The sequence below is a fragment of the Lissotriton helveticus genome, chromosome 5_1, assembly GCF_964261635.1.
Source record: "Lissotriton helveticus chromosome 5_1, aLisHel1.1, whole genome shotgun sequence".
Taxonomy (NCBI): Eukaryota; Metazoa; Chordata; class Amphibia; order Caudata; family Salamandridae; genus Lissotriton; species Lissotriton helveticus.
Window position 1 is genome coordinate 291,240,894 of NC_136065.1, and position 26,817 is coordinate 291,267,710.

A 26,817-nucleotide genomic window follows, 5' to 3' on the forward strand; every position below is an offset into this window, starting at 1 on the left:
ACTACTCACTACTCTGCACTCACTACTCACTACTCTTCACTCACTACTCTGCACTCACTACTCACTACTCTTCACTCACTACTCTGCACTCACTACTCACTACTCACTACTCACTACTCTGCACTCACTACTCTGCACTCACTACTCTGCACTCACTACTCTGCACTCACTACTCACTACTCTGCACTCACTACTCACTACTCTTCACTCACTACTCTGCACTCACTACTCACTACTCTGCACTCACTACTCTGCACTCACTACTCTGCACTCACTACTCTGCACTCACTACTCATTACTCTGCACTCACTACTCTGCACTCACTACTCACTACTCACTACTCTTCACTCACTACTCACTACTCACTACTCTGCACTCACTACTCTGCACTCACTACTCTGCACTCACCACTCACTACTCTGCACTCACTACTCTGCACTCACTACTCACTACTCACTACTCTTCACTCACTACTCACTACTCTTCACTCACTACTCACTACTCTGCACTCACTACTCTGCACTCACTACTCTGCACTCACTACTCTGCACTCACTACTCTGCACTCACTACTCACTACTCTTTACTCACTACTCTGCACTCACTACTCACTACTCTTCACTCACTACTCTGCACTCACTACTCACTACTCACTACTCACTACTCTGCACTCACTACTCACTACTCTGCACTCACTACTCTGCACTCACTACTCTGCACTCACTACTCTGCACTCACTACTCACTACTCTGCTCTCTGCACTCACTACTCACTACTCTGCACTCACTACTCTGCTCTCTGCACTCACTACTCTGCTCTCTGCACTCACTACTCTGCTCTCTGCACTCACTACTCTGCTCTCTGCACTCATTACTCCGCACTCACTACTCACTACTCTGCACTCTGCACTCACTACTCTGCACTCTGCACTCACTACTCTGCACTCTGCACTCACTACTCTGCACACTCACTCTGCACACTCACTCTGCACACTCACTCTGCACACTCACAGTCTTCACTCACACTCTGCACACTCACACTCTGCACACTTACAACTCTGCACTCACTACTCACTACTCTGCACTCACTACTCTGCACTCACTACTCACTACTCACTACTCTTCACTCACTACTCACTACTCACTACTCTGCACTCACTACTCACTACACTGCTCTCTACACTCACTACTCTGCACTCACTACTCTGCTCTCTGCACTCACTACTCACTACTCTACTCTCTGCACTCACTACTCTGCTCTCTGCACTCACTACTCTGCACTCACTACTCTGCTCTCTGCACTCACTACTCACTACTCTGCACTCACTACTCTGCTCTCTGCACTCACTACTCTGCTCTCTGCACTCACTACTCTGCTCTCTGAACTCACTACTCTGCTCTCTGCACTCATAACTCTGCACTCACTACTCACTACTCTGCGCTCTGCACTCACTACTCTGCACTCTGCACTCACTACTCTGCACTCTGCACTCACTACTCTGCACTCACTACTCTGCACACTCACTCTGCACACTCACTCTGCACACTCACTCTGCACACTCACAGTCTGCACTCACACTCTGCACACTCACACTCTGCACACTCACTACTCACTACTCTGCACTCACTACTCTGCACTCACTACTCACTACTAACTACTCTTCACTCACTACTCACTACTCTGCACTCACTACTCACTACTCTGCTCTCTGCACTCACTACTCACTACTCTGCACTCACTACTCTGCTCTCTGCACTCACTACTCTGCTCTCTGCACTCACTACTCTGCACTCACTACTCACTACTCACTACTCTGCACTCTGCACTCACTACTCTGCACTCTGCACTCACTACTCTGCACTCACTCTGCACACTCACTCTGCACACTCACTCTGCACACTCACACTCTGCACACTCACACTCTGCACACTCACACTCTGCACACTCACACTCTGCACACTCACTACTCTGCACACTCACTACTCTGCACACTCACACTCCGCACTCACACTCTGCACTCACTACTCTGCACTCACTACTCACTACTCTGCACTCACTACTCACTACTCTGCACTCACTACTCACTACTCTTTACTCACTACTCTGCACTCACTACTCACTACTCTTCACTCACTACTCTGCACTCACTACTCACTACTCTGCACTCACTACTCACTACTCACTACTCTGCAATCACTACTCACTACTCTGCACTCACTACTCACTACTCTGCACTCACTACTCTTCACTCACTACTCACTCCTCACTCCTCACTACTCACTACTCTGCACTCACTACTCACTACTCTGCACTCACTACTCACTACTCTTCACTCACTACTCACTACTCACTACTCACTACTCTGCACTCACTACTCACTACTCTGCACTCACTACTCACTACTCTGCACTCACTACTCACTACTCTTCACTCACTACTCACTACTCTGCACTCGCTACTCTGCACTCACTACTCTGCACTCACTACTCTGCGCTCACTACTCACTACTCTGCACTCACTACTCACTACTCTGCACTCACTACTCACTACTCACTACTCTGCACTCACTACTCACTACTCTTCACTCACTACTCTGCACTCACTACTCTGCTCTCACTACTCTGCACTCACTACTCTGCACTCACTACTCACTACTCTGCACTCACTACTCACTACTCTGCACTCACTACTCACTACTTACTACTCACTACTCTTCACTCACTACTCACTACTCACTACTCTGCACTCACTACTCTGCACTCACTACTCTGCACTCACTACTCACTACTCTGCACTCACTACTCACTACTCTTCACTCACTACTCTGCACTCACTACTCACTGCTCTTCACTCACTACTCACTACTCACTACTCTGAACTCACTACTCACTGCTCTGCACTCACTACTCACTACTCTGCACTCACTACTCACTACTCACTACTCTGCACTCACTACTCACTACTCACTTCTGTGCACTCACTACTCACTACTCACTACTCTGCACTCACTACTCTGCACTCACTACTCTGCACTCACTACTCTGCACTCACTACTCACTACTCTGCACTCACTACTCACTACTCTTCACTCACTACTCTGCACTCACTACTCACTACTCACTACTCACTACTCTGCACTCACTACTCACTACTCTGCACTCACTACTCTGCACTCACTGCTCACTACTCTGCACTCACTACTCACTACTATTCACTCACTACTCACCACTCACTACTCACTACTCTGCACTCACTACTCACTACTCACTACTCTGCACTCACTACTCACTACTCTTCACTCACTACTCTTCACTCACTACTCACTACTCACTACTCACTACTCTGCACTCACTACTCACTACTCTGCACTCACTACTCACTACTCTGCACTCACTACTCACTACTCTTCACTCACTACTCACTACTCTGCACTCACTACTCTGCACTCACTACTCTGCACTCACTACTCACTACTCTGCACTCACTACTCTGCACTCACTACTCACTACTCACTACTCTGCACTCACTACTCACTACTCTTCACTCACTACTCACTACTTACTACTCACTACTCTTCACTCACTACTCACTACTCACTACTCAGCACTCACTACTCTGCACTCACTGCTCTGCACTCACTACTCTGCACTCACTACTCACTACTCTGCACTCACTACTCACTACTCTGCACTCACTACTCACTACTCACTACTCTGCACTCACTACTCACTACTCTTCACTCACTACTCACTACTCTGCACTCACTACTCTGCACTCACTACTCTGCACTCACTACTCTGCACTCACTACTCACTACTCTGCACTCACTACTCACTACTCTGCACTCACTACTCACTACTCTGCACTCACTACTCACTACTCACTACTCTGCACTCACTACTCACTACTCTTCACTCACTACTCACTACTCTGCACTCACTACTCTGCACTCACTACTCTGCACTCACTACTCTGCACTCACTACTCACTACTCTGCACTCACTACTCACTACTCTGCACTCAGTACTCACTACTCTTCACTCACTACTCACTACTCACTACTCAGCACTCACTACTCTGCACTCACTGCTCTGCACTCACTACTCTGCACTCACTACTCACTACTCTGCACTCACTACTCTGCACTCACTACTCACTACTCTGCACTCACTACTCTGCACTCACTACTCACTACTCTGCACTCACTACTCACTACACTTCACTCACTACTCTGCACTCACTACTCACTACTCTTCACTCACTACTCTGCACTCACTACTCACTACTCACTACTCACTACTCTGCACTCACTACTCTGCACTCACTACTCTGCACTCACTACTCTGCACTCACTACTCACTACTCTGCACTCACTACTCACTACTCTTCACTCACTACTCTGCACTCACTACTCACTACTCTGCACTCACTACTCTGCACTCACTACTCTGCACTCACTACTCTGCACTCACTACTCATTACTCTGCACTCACTACTCTGCACTCACTACTCACTACTCACTACTCTTCACTCACTACTCACTACTCACTACTCTGCACTCACTACTCTGCACTCACTACTCTGCACTCACCACTCACTACTCTGCACTCACTACTCTGCACTCACTACTCACTACTCACTACTCTTCACTCACTACTCACTACTCTTCACTCACTACTCACTACTCTGCACTCACTACTCTGCACTCACTACTCTGCACTCACTACTCTGCACTCACTACTCTGCACTCACTACTCACTACTCTTTACTCACTACTCTGCACTCACTACTCACTACTCTTCACTCACTACTCTGCACTCACTACTCACTACTCACTACTCTGCACTCACTACTCACTACTCTGCACTCACTACTCTGCACTCACTACTCTGCACTCACTACTCTGCACTCACTACTCACTACTCTGCTCTCTGCACTCACTACTCACTACTCTGCACTCACTACTCTGCTCTCTGCACTCACTACTCTGCTCTCTGCACTCACTACTCTGCTCTCTGCACTCACTACTCTGCTCTCTGCACTCATTACTCCGCACTCACTACTCACTACTCTGCACTCTGCACTCACTACTCTGCACTCTGCACTCACTACTCTGCACTCTGCACTCACTACTCTGCACACTCACTCTGCACACTCACTCTGCACACTCACTCTGCACACTCACAGTCTTCACTCACACTCTGCACACTCACACTCTGCACACTTACAACTCTGCACTCACTACTCACTACTCTGCACTCACTACTCTGCACTCACTACTCACTACTCACTACTCTTCACTCACTACTCACTACTCACTACTCTGCACTCACTACTCACTACACTGCTCTCTACACTCACTACTCTGCACTCACTACTCTGCTCTCTGCACTCACTACTCACTACTCTACTCTCTGCACTCACTACTCTGCTCTCTGCACTCACTACTCTGCACTCACTACTCTGCTCTCTGCACTCACTACTCACTACTCTGCACTCACTACTCTGCTCTCTGCACTCACTACTCTGCTCTCTGCACTCACTACTCTGCTCTCTGAACTCACTACTCTGCTCTCTGCACTCATAACTCTGCACTCACTACTCACTACTCTGCGCTCTGCACTCACTACTCTGCACTCTGCACTCACTACTCTGCACTCTGCACTCACTACTCTGCACTCTGCACTCACTACTCTGCACACTCACTCTGCACACTCACTCTGCACACTCACTCTGCACACTCACAGTCTGCACTCACACTCTGCACACTCACACTCTGCACACTCACTACTCACTACTCTGCACTCACTACTCTGCACTCACTACTCACTACTAACTACTCTTCACTCACTACTCACTACTCTGCACTCACTACTCACTACTCTGCTCTCTGCACTCACTACTCACTACTCTGCACTCACTACTCTGCTCTCTGCACTCACTACTCTGCTCTCTGCACTCACTACTCTGCACTCACTACTCACTACTCACTACTCTGCACTCTGCACTCACTACTCTGCACTCTGCACTCACTACTCTGCACTCACTCTGCACACTCACTCTGCACACTCACTCTGCACACTCACACTCTGCACACTCACACTCTGCACACTCACACTCTGCACACTCACACTCTGCACACTCACTACTCTGCACACTCACTACTCTGCACACTCACACTCCGCACTCACACTCTGCACTCACTACTCTGCACTCACTACTCACTACTCTGCACTCACTACTCACTACTCTGCACTCACTACTCACTACTCTTTACTCACTACTCTGCACTCACTACTCACTACTCTTCACTCACTACTCTGCACTCACTACTCACTACTCTGCACTCACTACTCACTACTCACTACTCTGCAATCACTACTCACTACTCTGCACTCACTACTCACTACTCTGCACTCACTACTCTTCACTCACTACTCACTCCTCACTCCTCACTACTCACTACTCTGCACTCACTACTCACTACTCTGCACTCACTACTCACTACTCTTCACTCACTACTCACTACTCACTACTCACTACTCACTACTCTGCACTCACTACTCACTACTCTGCACTCACTACTCACTACTCTGCACTCACTACTCACTACTCTTCACTCACTACTCACTACTCTGCACTCGCTACTCTGCACTCACTACTCTGCACTCACTACTCTGCGCTCACTACTCACTACTCTGCACTCACTACTCACTACTCTGCACTCACTACTCACTACTCACTACTCTGCACTCACTACTCACTACTCTTCACTCACTACTCTGCACTCACTACTCTGCTCTCACTACTCTGCACTCACTACTCTGCACTCACTACTCACTACTCTGCACTCACTACTCACTACTCTGCACTCACTACTCACTACTTACTACTCACTACTCTTCACTCACTACTCACTACTCACTACTCTGCACTCACTACTCTGCACTCACTACTCTGCACTCACTACTCACTACTCTGCACTCACTACTCACTACTCTTCACTCACTACTCTGCACTCACTACTCACTGCTCTTCACTCACTACTCACTACTCACTACTCTGAACTCACTACTCACTGCTCTGCACTCACTACTCACTACTCTGCACTCACTACTCACTACTCACTACTCTGCACTCACTACTCACTACTCACTTCTGTGCACTCACTACTCACTACTCACTACTCTGCACTCACTACTCTGCACTCACTACTCTGCACTCACTACTCTGCACTCACTACTCACTACTCTGCACTCACTACTCACTACTCTTCACTCACTACTCTGCACTCACTACTCACTACTCACTACTCACTACTCTGCACTCACTACTCACTACTCTGCACTCACTACTCTGCACTCACTGCTCACTACTCTGCACTCACTACTCACTACTATTCACTCACTACTCACCACTCACTACTCACTACTCTGCACTCACTACTCACTACTCACTACTCTGCACTCACTACTCACTACTCTTCACTCACTACTCTTCACTCACTACTCACTACTCACTACTCACTACTCTGCACTCACTACTCACTACTCTGCACTCACTACTCACTACTCTGCACTCACTACTCACTACTCTTCACTCACTACTCACTACTCTGCACTCACTACTCTGCACTCACTACTCTGCACTCACTACTCTGCACTCACTACTCACTACTCTGCACTCACTACTCTGCACTCACTACTCACTACTCACTACTCTGCACTCACTACTCACTACTCTTCACTCACTACTCACTACTCTGCACTCACTACTCTGCACTCACTACTCTGCACTCACTACTCTGCACTCACTACTCACTACTCTGCACTCACTACTCACTACTCTGCACTCAGTTCTCACTACTCACTACTCTTCACTCACTACTCACTACTCAGCACTCACTACTCTGCACTCACTGCTCTGCACTCACTACTCTGCACTCACTACTCACTACTCTGCACTCACTACTCTGCACTCACTACTCACTACTCTGCACTCACTACTCTGCACTCACTACTCTGCACTCACTACTCACTACTCTTCACTCACTACTCTGCACTCACTACTCACTACTCTTCACTCACTACTCTGCACTCACTACTCACTACTCACTACTCTGCACTCACTACTCTGCACTCACTACTCTGCACTCACTACTCACTACTCTGCACTCACTACTCACTACTCTTCACTCACTACTCTGCACTCACTACTCACTACTCTGCACTCACTACTCTGCACTCACTACTCTGCACTCACTACTCTGCACTCACTACTCATTACTCTGCACTCACTACTCTGCACTCACTACTCACTACTCACTACTCTTCACTCACTACTCACTACTCACTACTCTGCACTCACTACTCTGCACTCACTACTCTGCACTCACCACTCACTACTCTGCACTCACTACTCTGCACTCACTACTCACTACTCACTACTCTTCACTCACTACTCACTACTCTTCACTCACTACTCACTACTCTGCACTCACTACTCTGCACTCACTACTCTGCACTCACTACTCTGCACTCACTACTCACTACTCTTTACTCACTACTCTGCACTCACTACTCACTACTCTCCACTCACTACTCTGCACTCACTACTCACTACTCACTACTCACTACTCTGCACTCACTACTCACTACTCTGCACTCACTACTCTGCACTCACTACTCACTACTCTGCTCTCTGCACTCACTACTCACTACTCTGCACTCACTACTCTGCTCTCTGCACTCACTACTCTGCTCTCTGCACTCACTACTCTGCTCTCTGCACTCACTACTCTGCTCTCTGCACTCATTACTCTGCACTCACTACTCACTACTCTGCACTCACTACTCTGCACTCTGCACTCACTACTCTGCACTCTGCACTCACTACTCTGCACACTCACTCTGCACACTCACTCTGCACACTCACTCTGCACACTCACAGTCTGCACTCACACTCTGCACACTCACACTCTGCACACTTACTACTCTGCACTCACTACTCACTACTATGCACTCACTACTCTGCACTCACTACTCACTACTCACTACTCTTCACTCACTACTCACTACTCACTACTCTGCACTCACTACTCACTACTCTGCTCTCTACACTCACTACTCTGCACTCACTACTCTGCTCTCTGCACTCACTACTCACTACTCTACTCTCTGCACTCACTACTCTGCTCTCTGCACTCACTACTCTGCACTCACTACTCACTACTCTGCTCTCTGCACTCACTACTCACTACTCTGCACTCACTTCTCTGCTCTCTGCACTCACTACTCTGCTCTCTGCACTCACTACTCTGCTCTCTGAACTCACTACTCTGCGCTCTGCACTCACTACTCTGCACTCACTACTCTGCACTCTGCACTCACTACTCTGCACACTCACTCTGCACACTCACTCTGCACACTCACTCTGCACACTCACTCTGCACACTCACAGTCTGCACTCACACTCTGCACACTCACACTCTGCACACTCACTACTCTGCACTCACTACTCACTACTCTGCACTCACTACTCTGCACTCACTACTCACTACTAACTACTCTTCACTCACTACTCACTACTCACTACTCACTACTCTGCACTCACTACTCACTACTCTGCTCTCTGCACTCACTACTCACTACTCTGCACTCACTACTCTGCTCTCTGCACTCACTACTCTGCTCTCTGCACTCACTACTCTGCACTCACTACTCACTACTCACTACTCTGCACTCTGCACTCACTACTCTGAACTCTGCACTCACTACTCTGCACTCACTCTGCACACTCACTCTGCACACTCACTCTGCACACTCACACTCTGCACACTCACACTCTGCACACTCACACTCTGCACACTCACTACTCTGCACACTCACTACTCTGCACACTCACACTCTGCACTCACACTCTGCACTCACACTCTGCACTCACAACTCTGCACTCACAACTCACTACTCTGCACTCACTACTCTGCACTCACTACTCACTACTAACTACTCTTCACTCACTACTCACTACTCACTACTCACTACTCTGCACTCACTACTCACTACTCTGCTCTCTGCACTCACTACTCACTACTCTGCACTCACTACTCTGCTCTCTGCACTCACTACTCTGCTCTCTGCACTCACTACTCTGCACTCACTACTCACTACTCACTACTCTGCACTCTGCACTCACTACTCTGCACTCTGCACTCACTACTCTGCACTCACTCTGCACACTCACTCTGCACACTCACACTCTGCACACTCACACTCTGCACACTCACACTCTGCACACTCACACTCTGCACACTCACTACTCTGCACACTCACTACTCTGCACACTCACACTCCGCACTCACACTCTGCACTCACTACTCTGCACTCACTACTCACTACTCTGCACTCACTACTCACTACTCTGCACTCACTACTCACTACTCTTTACTCACTACTCTGCACTCACTACTCACTACTCTTCACTCACTACTCTGCACTCACTACTCACTACTCACTACTCTGCACTCACTACTCACTACTCTGCACTCACTACTCACTACTCTGCACTCACTACTCACTACTCTGCACTCACTACTCTTCACTCACTACTCACTCCTCACTACTCACTACTCACTACTCTGCACTCACTACTCACTACTCTGCACTCACTACTCACTACTCTTCACTCACTACTCACTACTCACTACTCACTACTCTGCACTCACTACTCACTACTCTGCACTCACTACTCACTACTCTGCACTCACTACTCACTACTCTTCACTCACTACTCACTACTCTGCACTCGCTACTCTGCACTCACTACTCTGCACTCACTACTCTGCACTCACTACTCACTACTCTGCACTCACTACTCACTACTCTGCACTCACTACTCACTACTCACTACTCTGCACTCACTACTCACTACTCTTCACTCACTACTCTGCACTCACTACTCTGCTCTCACTACTCTGCACTCACTACTCTGCACTCACTACTCACTACTCTGCACTCACTACTCACTACTCTGCACTCACTACTCACTACTCACTACTCTTCACTCACTACTCACTACTCACTACTCTGCACTCACTACTCTGCACTCACTACTCTGCACTCACTACTCACTACTCTGCACTCACTACTCACTACTCTTCACTCACTACTCTGCACTCACTACTCACTGCTCTTCACTCACTACTCACTACTCACTACTCTGAACTCACTACTCACTGCTCTGCACTCACTACTCACTACTCTGCACTCACTACTCACTACTCTGCACTCACTACTCACTTCTGTGCACTCACTACTCACTACTCACTACTCACTACTCACTACTCTGCACTCACTACTCTGCACTCACTACTCTGCACTCACTACTCACTACTCTGCACTCACTACTCACTACTCTTCACTCACTACTCTGCACTCACTACTCACTACTCACTACTCACTACTCTGCACTCACTACTCACTACTCTGCACTCACTGCTCACTACTCTGCACTCACTACTCACTACTATTCACTCACTACTCACCACTCACTACTCACTACTCTGCACTCACTACTCACTACTCACTACTCTGCACTCACTACTCACTACTCTTCACTCACTACTCTTCACTCACTACTCACTACTCACTACTCACTACTCTGCACTCACTACTCACTACTCTGCACTCACTACTCACTACTCTGCACTCACTACTCACTACTCTTCACTCACTACTCACTACTCTGCACTCACTACTCTGCACTCACTACTCTGCACTCACTACTCACTACTCTGCACTCACTACTCACTACTCTGCACTCACTACTCACTACTCACTACTCTGCACTCACTACTCACTACTCTTCACTCACTACTCACTACTCTGCACTCACTACTCTGCACTCACTACTCTGCACTCACTACTCACTACTCTGCACTCACTACTCACTACTCTGCACTCAGTACTCACTACTCACTACTCTTCACTCACTACTCACTACTCACTACTCAGCACTCACTACTCTGCACTCACTGCTCTGCACTCACTACTCTGCACTCACTACTCACTACTCTGCACTCACTACTCTGCACTCACTACTCACTACTCTGCACTCACTACTCTGCACTCACTACTCACTACTCTGCACTCACTACTCACTACTCTTCACTCACTACTCTGCACTCACTACTCACTACTCTTCACTCACTACTCTGCACTCACTACTCACTACTCACTACTCTGCACTCACTACTCTGCACTCACTACTCTGCACTCACTACTCTGCACTCACTACTCACTACTCTGCACTCACTACTCACTACTCTTCACTCACTACTCTGCACTCACTACTCACTACTCTGCACTCACTACTCTGCACTCACTACTCTGCACTCACTACTCTGCACTCACTACTCTGCACTCACTACTCATTACTCTGCACTCACTACTCACTACTCACTACTCACTACTCACTACTCACTACTCACTACTCACTACTCTGCACTCACTACTCTGCACTCACTACTCTGCACTCACCACTCACTACTCTGCACTCACTACTCACTACTCACTACTCTTCACTCACTACTCACTACTCTTCACTCACTACTCACTACTCTGCACTCACTACTCTGCACTCACTACTCTGCACTCACTACTCTGCACTCACTACTCACTACTCTTTACTCACTACTCTGCACTCACTACTCACTACTCTTCACTCACTACTCTGCACTCACTACTCACTACTCACTACTCACTACTCTGCACTCACTACTCACTACTCTGCACTCACTACTCTGCACTCACTACTCTGCACTCACTACTCTGCACTCACTACTCACTACTCTGCTCTCTGCACTCACTACTCACTACTCTGCACTCACTACTCTGCTCTCTGCACTCACTACTCTGCTCTCTGCACTCACTACTCTGCTCTCTGCACTCACTACTCTGCTCTCTGCACTCACTACTCTGCTCTCTGCACTCATTACTCTGCACTCACTACTCACTACTCTGCACTCTGCACTCACTACTCTGCACTCTGCACTCACTACTCTGCACTCTGCACTCACACTCACTACTCTGCACACTCACTCTGCACACTCACTCTGCACACTCACTCTGCACACTCACTCTGCACACTCACAGTCTGCACTCACACTCTGCACACTCACACTCTGCACACTCACTACTCTGCACTCACTACTCACTACTCTGCACTCACTACTCTGCACTCACTACTCACTACTCTGCACTCACTACTCACTACTCTTCACTCACTACTCTGCACTCACTACTCACTACTCTGCACTCACTACTCTGCACTCACTACTCTGCACTCACTACTCTGCACTCACTACTCATTACTCTGCACTCACTACTCTGCACTCACTACTCACTACTCACTACTCTTCACTCACTACTCACTACTCACTACTCACTACTCTGCACTCACTACTCTGCACTCACTACTCTGCACTCACCACTCACTACTCTGCACTCACTACTCTGCACTCACTACTCACTACTCACTACTCTTCACTCACTACTCACTACTCTTCACTCACTACTCACTACTCTGCACTCACTACTCTGCACTCACTACTCTGCACTCACTACTCTGCACTCACTACTCTGCACTCACTACTCACTCCTCTTTACTCACTACTCTGCACTCACTACTCACTACTCTTCACTCACTACTCTGCACTCACTACTCACTACTCACTACTCTGCACTCACTACTCACTACTCTGCACTCACTACTCTGCACTCACTACTCTGCACTCACTACTCACTACTCTGCTCTCTGCACTCACTACTCACTACTCTGCACTCACTACTCTGCTCTCTGCACTCACTACTCTGCTCTCTGCACTCACTACTCTGCTCTCTGCACTCACTACTCTGCTCTCTGCACTCACTACTCTGCTCTCTGCACTCATTACTCTGCACTCACTACTCACTACTCTGCACTCACTACTCTGCACTCACTACTCTGCACTCTGCACTCACTACTCTGCACTCTGCACTCACTACTCTGCACACTCACTCTGCACACTCACTCTGCACACTCACTCTGCACACTCACAGTCTGCACTCACACTCTGCACACTCACACTCTGCACACTTACTACTCTGCACTCACTACTCACTACTCTGCACTCACTACTCTGCACTCACTACTCACTACTCACTACTCTTCACTCACTACTCACTACTCACTACTCTGCACTCACTACTCACTACTCTGCTCTCTACACTCACTACTCTGCACTCACTACTCTGCTCTCTGCACTCACTACTCACTACTCTACTCTCTGCACTCACTACTCTGCTCTCTGCACTCACTACTCTGCACTCACTACTCACTACTCTGCTCTCTGCACTCACTACTCACTACTCTGCACTCACTACTCTGCTCTCTGCACTCACTACTCTGCTCTCTGCACTCACTACTCTGCTCTCTGAACTCACTACTCTGCTCTCTGCACTCATAACTCTGCACTCACTACTCACTACTCTGCGCTCTGCACTCACTACTCTGCACTCTGCACTCACTACTCTGCACTCTGCACTCACTACTCTGCACACTCACTCTGCACACTCACTCTGCACACTCACTCTGCACACTCACTCTGCACACTCACAGTCTGCACTCACACTCTGCACACTCACACTCTGCACACTCACTACTCTGCACTCACTACTCACTACTCTGCACTCACTACTCTGCACTCACTACTCACTACTAACTACTCTTCACTCACTACTAACTACTCACTACTCACTACTCTGCACTCACTACTCACTACTCTGCTCTCTGCACTCACTACTCACTACTCTGCACTCACTACTCTGCTCTCTGCACTCACTACTCTGCTCTCTGCACTCACTACTCTGCACTCACTACTCACTACTCTGCACTCTGCACTCACTACTCTGCACTCTGCACTCACTACTCTGCACTCACTCTGCACACTCACTCTGCACACTCACTCTGCACACTCACACTCTGCACACTCACACTCTGCACACTCACACTCTGCACACTCACTACTCTGCACACTCACTACTCTGCACACTCACTACTCTGCACACTCACACTCTGCACTCACACTCTGCACTCACACTCTGCACTCACAACTCTGCACTCACAACTCTGCACTCACAACTCTGCACTCACAACTCTGCACACTCACTACTCTGCGCACTCACTACTCTGCGCACTCACTACTCTGCGCACTCACTACTCTGCACTCACTACTCTGCACTCACACTCTGCACTCACACTCTGCACTCACTACTCTGCACTCACTACTCTGCACTCACTACTCTGCACTCTGCACACTCACTCTGCACTGTGCGCGCCGCTGATATCATGGAATCTTCCACCACACTTTCTAAAACTCTATAGTCCGAAGCATAATAGGCACAGAACCAAAAGAAGGGTAGACATTTGCTTAAAATAATCTTACTGTATTTATGAGAAGCAAAAGCGAGACTGTGAAATGTGCTGAATATCAGTTTGTTACGAATCAACAGAGTGGAGTTAGAGAACCAAGAAATAGTAATTTAGAATCCGGGTTAGAAGGAGTAGTAATCACAAGCTGAGGATCAACGGGCGCGAAACAGCGTGGTGGGCGCGCACGAGACGCAGCGTGGGCGTGCACATCAGCTGAAGATCGCTGGAGAAGACACCGAGCCTGCCTGCTGCCATGACTGACCCGCTGCGGAGGGAAAGAGCCCGGTGAGTGGGGATAGAGGGGGGGCGGCAGAGAGGGAGTGGGCAGAGAGGGAGGGAGGGTGTGTGTGTGTGTGTGTGCGTGCGTGCGTGTGTCTGCCTGTCTGTCTGTGTGTGTCTGGTGTGTGCCTGCCTGCCTGCCTTTGTGTGTGCGCGTCCACAGACCCTGGTCGGCTCGTGCACCGCTCTGTATTCCCTTGCTAGCTTACTCGGCGACAATAGTTCTCGTTGCCGAGACCTAATAAAGGACCTCACCATGCCCAAACTGTCCCCTGAAGAAGCACAAGTACTAAAACAGGACCTTACGGCTGATGAGGTGACAGCAGCCATTAGGGCGTTACAATCGGGCAAGGCGGTAGGGCCAAATGGAATACCTATCGAGTTATGCAAAAAGATGACTGACTCCCTCACGCCACACCTGCTGAACATGTACACTGAAAGTTTAGATGCAGGAGAACTCCCGCTGGACCAACGCACGGCCACCATAGTAGCCATTTTAAAACCTGGGAAACCTGCAGATCAATGTACCTCATACCGACATATTTCCCTTATAAATGCAGAGGCCAAAATCCTTGCCAAACTGCTGGTGCTTAGGCTCACGCCACACCTGTCGAAGCTCATACATCAGGACCAATCGGGCCTTATGCCCGCAGGAAGACAGCACTCAATCTAAGGAGATTGCATGGGGTACTGGCGCGTGCAGACTACATGCTAGAACCGGCAGTGTTAATTTCACTGGATGCGCATATGGCATTCGACATGGTTCACTGGCCCTTTCTCTTTGCAGTGCTACGCCATCTAGGGTTCGGTCCAAAGTTCTGTGCCTGGGTTCAATTACGCTACACTAAGCCAATGGCACATGTTACTGCGAATGGACTCATCTCTGATAACTTCCCCCTGGCAAGAGGCTCACACCATGGCTGCCCGTTGTCGCCGCCACTATTTGCTTTAGTGCTAGAACCTCTGGCAGCATGGATACGTTGGGAACCGACGAACGAGGCATCAAATGGACTGATGACTGGGAGGACAAAATCTCCCTATATGCCGACAATATCCTGCTGTACATCGCTTCCCCAAGCGCTCTATAATCAATCTTCTGGATGTCAGCACGGCTTATGGACGGGCATCTGGATACACTCTTAATTGGTCTAAATCCACCATGTGTGTGCTTCACGGCCCGCCACCACAACTTCTAGACAACTGCCCGCTAAAGACCGCAAAGAGCACGTTTAAATACTTAGGGGTCCACATTACAGCCAATTCAGATGACTTTTATAATATGAATCTACTGCCACCGCTAGAGCGTTTCAAGCGAGACATACGGCACATGGAAACACTGCCACTGACCCTGTTAGGAAAGGCAGCGCTTTTTAAAATGATGGCTTTGCCTCGATTTTTATATATTTTGGAAAACACACCCTACCCAGTGCAGCCCTCTTATATTAAAGCCATTGCGACACAGGTCTCCAGTTTGTTGTTGGGCAACAAGCCGGTGCACATAGCACAGGCTAAGCTGGTACGCGGGTGGTACGATGGTGGAAAAGCACTCCCAGATATACAACTGTATTATTGGGAAGCACAGTTAAAAGTAGTTAATTACTGGATACATCTTCCACAATCGGACCCGGCATTAAAGGCAGATAGAGAACAGCTAGGCATGACAGGAATGTTGGCTCCACTCTACGACAAAAAATTAACACTAGCAAAGTTTGGACCACTGAGACATACACTGGGACTTTGGCATACGGCTCAGGCGAAGCTAGGATGGCAGGGGGTACTAATTCAACTTACTCCACTGTGGGACACCAAACGGCTAGGGAAACTTAGACATAGCAAAGGGTTGGATCGCTGGGATAATATAGGGATATCAACGATCGGAGTCATCTGGCGAAAAGGAGAAGTGCTTTCCTTTGATAATTTAAGATTGCAGTATGACTTAGCCCCCTCTGAAATGTTTAGATACGCACAGATACGACATGCCCTAATGACGACACTTCCACCAGGCTCAGTAGTCCCAGAGGCGTCCCCTCTGGAGGAAAGATTGCTAACTGATTACATGTCAAAGAAGGCGACCTCCCTAACCTACCGTAAGCTGGTGAATAATCTACCTGACCTCACAGGTACCCTAAGGGAGAGATGGTCTCATGATGTTGGTGAGATTGATGACTCTGAATGGCAGGAAGCGCTAGCATCCCCAAAAGAGGTGGGCATTCCCTCACGTCTCTGATTGGTACAGCTACGCATCCTGCACCACTCCTACTACACCAGACACACCTTACATAAAATAGGAAGGATAGATCACCCCTACTGTCTGAGAGGCTGCGGATACGAAGGGACCTTTTACCACACCATATGGGATTGTCCCAAAATAGCCGACTATTGGGCGCAAGTTCTAAGATCTATGTCACAATCAGAGGGGGTCTCGTTGCTACCTGAGCCCAGGCGTTGCTTGTTAAACATATGGAACCAAACGACCTTACATGTTCAGGGCAGAGCTGGGTCACAATGGGCATGATGGTAGCCAAGAGAAATATAGCGCAGAGATGGGGTGGAGTGGAATGACCCACACTAGCAGCATGGAGTAAAGACATGGACGCAGCCATGATAGCAGAAAGGGCAGTGTTTAAGGGCAGGGGTTGCCCCAAAAAATGGAAGAAGGTTTGGGGGGCATGGAACGACTACAGAGGGAATATTTGTGAACCGCCATCAGACTGTGATGATAGTAGTTCGAACTCTGAGTAGGTCTACGGACCCACAAATAACTGTGATGTGTTTGCTCTCCGAAGTTGTACAAATGAATCATTGTGACTTTATATTAATTGAAAATGTTTATAGTGATAAGATGCTGTGCTTACGTACATGTTTATGTTTAAGACAATTTCACTGACAGACAAAAACGAATACAAATATAAAAAAAAAAAAAAGAAAACTTACCTGGAGGTTGCCGTCACCGCCACCGCGTCTTCTCCAGCAGGAGGCACCCAGCCTACGAGAATCCCCTGACCAATCACAGCGCGGCCTTAAGCAGCGTTGTGATTGTTCTGCGCGCTGTGGTTTGGAGCTTAGATGGGGGCTTGGAGGCTGGGCATGTCTCCACTAAGGCTCTATAATACTGACTGTGGAGAACAAGCACAGTGCACATGACAGTTTGGCCGGCCCAAGACAGCCGCTAAAAACTTTCATGCACACTCTAGATGCAGCTACCACTCCTCCCCTGGCCTCTACGTCAGGGGAGGCTGGCTATTGCCCGCTCTACCAATGGGGATGCTCTGTCTGCAATTTAATTTCAATAGTAAAAATAAAATGATAATAAAGGACGGCCGTTATTATCATTTTATTTGTACTTTGCACTGCTCGAAAGCAGTGGGGTGATGCTCCTCCATCTTAGCCGCCCCTGAAATAAGCTTGGAACTCTTTCTCTGGTGTACTCCATTTAACATTTATGGCTGCCGACTGACCCCATGTCATTTGACTGACATTCCAGCAAACTAGTCAGCATTAAGCTTATAAGCTTAATGCTTAATGATAAGCTTATCATGTTTTTGTTGACAGAAATGCCAAACTAGCTGAGTCACTTTTGTGACATGGAACTAGTTAATCACCAACAGGGGCTCTTAAAAAAAGGGTTGTGCGTTAAAAGGATGGCACAATGGCTCTGCCCTGGACATGGCAAACATGCTCTCTATTATTTGAAGTGTTATAAATGAGAATATTTCCACATTCAGCAAGGCAATCTTACAGAAAAGATGGCTAGGGGTTCAATTACATGGCCATTGTGATGTGCCTGCTACACGAGAGAGAGATAGTACATAAAAAATCATGGTGAGGTCTGTGGGCAACACCAAGGGCAACTTAAAGTGAAGGAACTGTTGTGCAGGGGAATACGGCAGAACAAGGGCAAATTACCCTACGTAGACACCCAGAAACGTCACCAAAGGCATTTGCTCCAGAAGAACCAGCAAATCATTAGAGAATTACATGTAAGGGACTCTGTCCTACTGCAACTATTGTTTCAGAGGTATTGGCCCATGGTGAGAATGGATCTGTCCTAGCCCCACAACACAGTGGTCAGCTGGGCTCATGTGATGGCCATGACCCTCTAGGTCAGGTCAGCCAGATGTAATTTTATCAGTCAACAGCACTAAGCCTGCTGGGACTTTTAGGTTCACTTTCCTATCTATAAGTGTGGGCACACACTTTCCAACAGGCTTACTACTGCTGGCTAAAGAAGCAGTATTGGTTGAACACCAGCCTAGTGACTTGGAACCAGTTGACAACCTTCATATCGCTATTCAGAGGCATTGGCTTGAAATGGAACAACTGACTGTTCCCTGGCCTTACCAACCTTCCATGAACTAGAGTGCATAGCAAACTGACTATTCTTCAAGCCCTAATAGCGTTTAAGTGGAACTGGCTTGCCATGTACCGTCTATTAACTCTACCATAGATCCATTCAGTATCACTTTCCTCCTGAGAAATCGCCAGATTGCCACTCATGGTAGTGACTCTGTGATGGCAAAAAATAAAGAAAATGAGTTTTGAAAGTGGGAGAGTTGAGGTCCTGGAGAGTGGATGAAGGTATACACCTGCTGTGGGGACTACTCTATTATGAATGTGCAGGTAGTGAAAGGGGCACATGTGGAGAAGATGGCAAATAGAGCGAAATGCACCTTACTAGTAACGTGTGCCACTGTTAAGGGACTTCTCGCACATGCTGATAGCCTTCAATGTGAGATGCCAATAGGAGCATGTCCAAAGGCCCTACTCAAGGCATGTTAGATTTCTGTCTCAACTAATGAGTATCCATACTACTTTTAATACCCTTCTGTAACACATGGACATTACATTCTATTTAAACAATACCAAATGGGGCTCCCTTTAGGTGTATAGCTTGACTTATGCTGAGACTGGATAGCAGAAACACAATAAAGTCAAGTAATTGAATGAAGGGGTGGTGATCTTTGTGGTGATCTTTGTAGCACTCATCATCTTTCAAAGCCACTGATACTTTCAATAATAGGATGATGGAAATTGCAGTAATCAATTGGTGGGAGATTCTGTTGCAGAATCATTTTATGTTGAGAGATTCGTCAAAGAAGTGATGGAGATCGTGGTGCACTGTTATTGGTATGGAAAGAGTCTACTGCAGAATAATTTGGTGTTGGGGAAACTCTACTGTAGATTTATTGAGTGTCTTAAATTCGAATGTGCGGTCACTGGATGCTGGTGAATTCTGATACCAAATCATTGAGGTTTGAAGTATTCTATTGTGGGACTATTAACTTTTGATGAATTTTGCTGTGGAGTCAATTAATTTTTTTCTTGTCCAGGTCATGAATCAATTCATTGAAGTTCTGCCACTTTGGTTGGCCAATGGGGAGTATGCGTATTCACTGGAGGCCAACTGCCCACCAGGTGAGTCTCTTGATCTCTCAAGAGGTCATGATGCATTTCCGTGAGTAGAGTAAAGATGGTGTTGGTGATATAGTTCCCCATATCTTTTAATGATTGCAAGTGTGTGGCTGAGGTCGTACATTATTGTGTTTTCTCTAATGTAAACAATGTTCTAATGTTTTCCAATCCTTAAACACTTGCAGTATCTTCTTATCAAGGCGATGACGTACTTGTGCATGTCCCAAAACAGCGTATGGGGTTGGTGAAGAGGGGCCTTTACAGCTCAGAATCCTTGACACTTAAGAGCCTTCATGTCAACCAGTCCAGCGCCTTCACCGTCACAGAGAACAGACACTTTGTGGTGATAAATATCCCAGCAGCTCATGTGCTTGAGATACAAGTAAGTGCAATCCAGTGACCAAAAATCCTTTGCATATACTGAATCCCAGGAGAGGTGCCCGCTCCTTTCTTCATGATTTCCCTCCATGCCCTATGCATAATCGGTGTTGTGCAAGAGATCCAAGAGTTCTTGGTATCCTAGTTTTATAACCCAATCTTCCTTCACAGTTGCAAACCTCCCACCACTACTATAGTAAATTTTATAACAAGGATTAGGTTATGCCTTATTTTTACTACAATAACATCTTGGATAGCGCAGTAGGAGGATTGCCATGATTCACCTTTTTCCAGGTTCGGGCATCTTATGCCCTACCCTTATAATGCTCAAAATATTACTACAGGCAACCAGTAGCATCAAACAGTTTAGTCTACTGAAAGCATCACTTAGATCACTTAAGGTGCCTACATTCTATTATACACAGGACGACCAATAACTTTTAATAAATACCCATGTCCCTGTTGCTCTTTTTTCCCTTCACATATAGTACCGGTTCTTTTTGTTATATGCACACTTGGTCCTATTAGATATCTTTCTCATTAAGTTGGGCTTCTGGATTGAATCCTCTTCTTGCGTTGGGACTGAATACTTGTAGGCACCCATATGTACAGTAACAGGTTTTCTCACCTTCACTTGCAGGGTTCAGTCAGTGTGTTTCTGACCCACCGTATGGTGCAGACAATAAGTTAGTGAATTAATTACAGGGTTGTGTGAGGGTTGTGTGAGCTCGGTCCACCAAAATTACCAAGAATTCCTGTGCTTCCTTTGTGAGAACAATGGCTGCATATTGTGAGGTATGAGGTAGACTCACTCTGCTGAACCTAAAAGTGGGAAAGCCCATGTATGCCTGCCCTCTAAGTTGGGTTGGTAGATGGTAATCTGCCATGTGCAATCCACTTATTGTCCTGCAGGAGTTCAATGAATTCAGGTTCTAAACAGCGCTTCCTCATCCCTAATCCTTTGTGAGCTGCAGAGATTGTTAGGATCCTGGGAGATCTGGAGAACATGTCCACTGGTTGTTTGAGCCAGCCTAGTGATTTCCGATCCATCCCATTGTTCTGCGAGTGCCCTGTTGAATCACCTGGCGGTCTCAAGGCTAAAGACCCCCAGTAGAACTCACACAAACCTAGACCGTCTCCCGAAAGCCCGTCGTAGGAGGTGTACCCTACCTGGCAATTAGTTAAGATCCCTTCCACTATTGCTGGGACAATCTTGCAGGCTCCCAACCAATCACTCTCCTACAGACACTGTTGTCAATCACACCAATCTCAGCCCTAGCTCACAATGAACTGTGTTTCTCTCACTCAAGAGCATAATGTTAATTCTTTGGGTATACTAAATGTTTCACCAACAGAAGGTGTTATGTGACCATCACACTGCCACAGACCTGGTCTGCACACAACCTCTTAGCTCTTTAAGGAAAAGGTCCATATATCCTTTTACTCATCGTGCATGGTGAAAATAGAGAAATTACTATATCACTTTGTGAAATATAGTACATGCTCTTTTAAAGAAATAAAATAATGTAGGCATCTTTTCATAATGCAATTATAAAATACCACTCAATTTTGTCTAGCTCACTAGGAAAACACTTAAACGTTGACTACAATGGTATGAGGTACTCAATTCTAAAACAATTGCCTTCGAAAATTTAACTAATCCCCAAAACAACTTTGGAATCACAAAAGACAGCAGATACACAGTAACTTCAAAACCTGTTTAAGAAACTTGGGGCCAGATGTAGGTAAGTTCCATTTACCGATTCTAAAATACCAAATATCGATTCGGTATTTCAGAATCGGTAAATGGTATGTAGGTAAGTATACGGTAAAGATTTCCCATTCATTCCTATAGGCCTGGAGGCCCCTAGGAATGAATGGGAATTACTGAATCGGTAAATACCGATTTGGTAATGGGGGAACACATTCAAGGGTGGCAGGGTGTCACATTGACACCCTGTTGCACCCCTGAATAATGCATGGGTGCACATGTGGCACACATACATGCCCTAAGGGCATGTATGTCTGCCACATGGCACTTTTGAAAAAGCACAAATTTGCTTTTTCAAAGGTTTTCGATATTGACCACCAACTTTTATTTGGTGGTAAATACCTTATCCTTAACCATGCAATGCACTCATTTGAGTGCTCCCTACATTTCAGATTCGGTAATTTACCGATTCGGTATTTTAAGGAATCAGGGCCAGATGTAGGAGGCCAAATACGGCCGTTACCGACCGGTATTTGGTGATTGAGATGTAGGGGCATCATTTTACAGATTCGGTAAAATTACCGAATCGGTAAATTTACCGAATCTGTAAAATACCGAATCGGTATTTTTACCGATTCTGTAATTTCCAGATGTAGGTGGGACTCTTCTGAGTCCCAAAGGCCTTTCAGAATTGGTATTTTACCACCCAATCCAATTGGGTGGTAAAATACCGAATCCAGGTGTGCATGCACATGTGTGTATTTGGGGTGCTAGAGGGTGTCAAAGTGACACCCCCTGCATCCTTGCTAAAATCGGTATTTACTGATTCTGTAAATACCGATTCGGTAATGCCCATTGATTCCTATGGGCTTCAATGCCCATAGGAATCAATGGGCATTACCGAATCGGTATTTACAGAATCGGTAAATACCGAATCTTAACGATTCGGTATTTACCGAGTCTGTATTACCTACATCCCCCCCTCTATTTTACCAATTCTTAAATACCGAATCGGTATGATTCGGTATATAAGAAGTGGTAAAATAGAATTACCTACATATGGCCCTCAGTAATTTACCGATTCCTTAAATTACCGATTCGGTAAATTACCGAATCTGAAATGTAGCCACCTACATCTCAATAGCCTAATACCGGTCGGTAACGTAAGAAATTCGGTAATTTCGGCCGTTACCGACCGGTATTGGACTACCTACATCTGGCCCTATGTACCTAGGATAAGCTTCTAAGATTTATTTTCCAACCAGAAAATGCCATTCTATTTTTATCTCTCTATTGGTCGCGTGTTAACACGTGGAAATACCTTCCTGAAAATATTTACACCTGTTTGAATTTAGCCTTTTCGTCAATTAATATCTAGTCAGGGCTTTCTGAAGTATTACCAGCTGACAGTACACCACTGCAAACCAAGATTTATGCTGTTATCTTCTTTGTCTGATTCAGATAGAAACTTTCAGTCCTAGTACTGGACATGATGAAATGTTCCTCCATCTATGACACGGCAACCTTGGTTTTGAGCACCTGTAAAAAGGTTTTTGTGAGAAGAAAATGCTTCATCAACCCCCAAACGACGTCTACTGCCAAATTGCTTTTATCTGCCCCCCTTGCTCCTTCTATTTCTCACTGCAGTGATCCCTCTTGGACATTTTGGGCCACACCCATCACCAAACATTCACCAATACACTTTTTACTTAACTATTAGTCACAAGCACATCTCTTAGACTACTAAACATATTAAATATGACTGCCATACTCAACTAATGGATTTCCATCCCATTTGCACATCGCATAATTTACTATTTTAGGGTTCAGCAGTATATGGGGCATCACTTTTTACTACTACCTTAAGTGATGCTTCTGAGGTTTATGGGAGCACATTGGAGGATATCCTTCCCCAATCCTCTGAAGTAACAAGGTCTCATGAAAGCTGGTCCAAAATCTATGTATTTGCCACAATGAGCACATCCTGCAATGCCACGTGAGATAAATGCAGAGGTGATCAGTGGAGGCCTGATGACTAGTTGTGTATTGCAGAAGAGGGTTCACAGCTAACAATTGAAGTTTGTGGACGGGCAGCTTCTCGATGTAAATGACAACATTATATCCCCAAGGGCCCAGCTTCTCCCCATCTTGAATGTTAAAATACTTGAAGTTGGGAAGTTAGTTTCCAGTGTTCACAAGTAATGCACTAAAAGTTGATTTGCTATTGTTCACAGCCGTGTCCAGAGATGGGCACCCTGCACCAGTGGCAAGCCTTTTACCACATTGACCTCATCCTAGAATATGAAGAGATGGGCAATGCTGTCCACTGGACAGTCGAAAATTACTACCAGTGCACAGGTAAGTCCTCGTAAGTGCATAAAAAAACAATGAATGAATTAAGGTATTTGTTAGTCGCATGGCTGATCAGAAGTGTGTCCCGGTGCTATACGGAGAGTAGGAAAAAGAAAGGAGTATTGAGAGACTAAAGTGTAAATAGCCAAGATTTAAGTTTCTTTCTGAAATGCGTCTTGCCTTCAATTTGCCACAGTTATACCGGGAGTCTATTCCAGGCCTGTGATCCAAGGAGGAAGAAGGATTTATGTTAGGTGGACCTAGAAGTTATGGCCAAACGGCCGCAGGATGAGCACAAGGTTCCCTTGGGTGAGGATAGTGCATCTTGGATTACAGATAAGCCAGACCAGAATGATTCATTGCTCTGTGTATTAGGAGAAGGGTCTTAAATAAGATCCTCTTATTCACAGAGAGCAAATGCAGGTTTCTCAAATGTGACAAGACGTAAATTGGTAAATTGAGCACCAGCCATGCAGCCACATTTTAAACGTTTGCAGTTTCCTCAGCAAATATTGGGGGAGACCTGCATTAAGGGTGTTGGCATATTCCAGCCTGGACAGAATCAATGCTTATACCCCTGTTATTCTTACTGGTGCAGAAAGGAGATGCAAAAATCTTTCTGCAAATTGGACAAAGAAGCTCCATCGGCCAGTGTGCTTGCATGTTGAGGTTAAAATTATAGCCAAAGCTAAGAACCTGTGTCTTATTGGTTTTGCATTTGAGTTGGTTAGTTTTCATCCAATGAAAGAAAGTCGATAGACAGGGTTTAATGGCATCCAAGACAATTATCTCTCCTTCTCCTTTCTTAAAGAAGACCAGCTGAGTGTTATCTGCATATGATATTATCTTGTCCCAAAAAGATTCAGCCAGTCCTCCTGCCAATGGGGTCATACAGATGTTAAACATTGTGGGGCAAAGGGCCGAGCTCTGAGGCACGCATACAGAGACACAACTGTTGCCAGATGAAAAAGGGGGCAGCCAGACTTCCTGGCCTCTGTCTGCAAGAAAGGATTTTAGCCACTGCAGCACAGTATCTCTGATGCCTAGATCATGAAGGTGAGCAAGCAGCCTGGAATGAGGGACCGTATCAAAAGCAGCTGACAGGTCTAACAATACCAGGACTGCTTTCCCACTTGCATCTAGCGTGATTTTAATCTGTTCATAGATTTCCAAAAGAGCTTTCTCTGTGCTGTATTTTGGCCTAAACCCTTACTGACT

At 46.7% G+C, this 26,817-nt stretch overlaps 1 protein-coding gene across 1 annotated transcript in view; it reads left to right on the forward strand.

Annotated features, from left to right (window-relative positions):
• CIROZ (ciliated left-right organizer protein containing ZP-N domains) overlaps positions 1–26,530 on the forward strand; it is a 190,827-nt gene extending 164,297 nt beyond the window's left edge. Inside the window, exons 8-11 of the mRNA XM_078640376.1 lie at positions 21,077–21,161; positions 21,344–21,540; positions 25,482–25,605; positions 26,460–26,530. Of these exons, the coding sequence (XP_078496502.1) occupies positions 21,077–21,161; positions 21,344–21,540; positions 25,482–25,605; positions 26,460–26,530 (477 nt within the window). The remainder of the gene's footprint in view (positions 1–21,076; positions 21,162–21,343; positions 21,541–25,481; positions 25,606–26,459) is intronic.
• Positions 26,531–26,817: the final 287 nt, after the last annotated feature.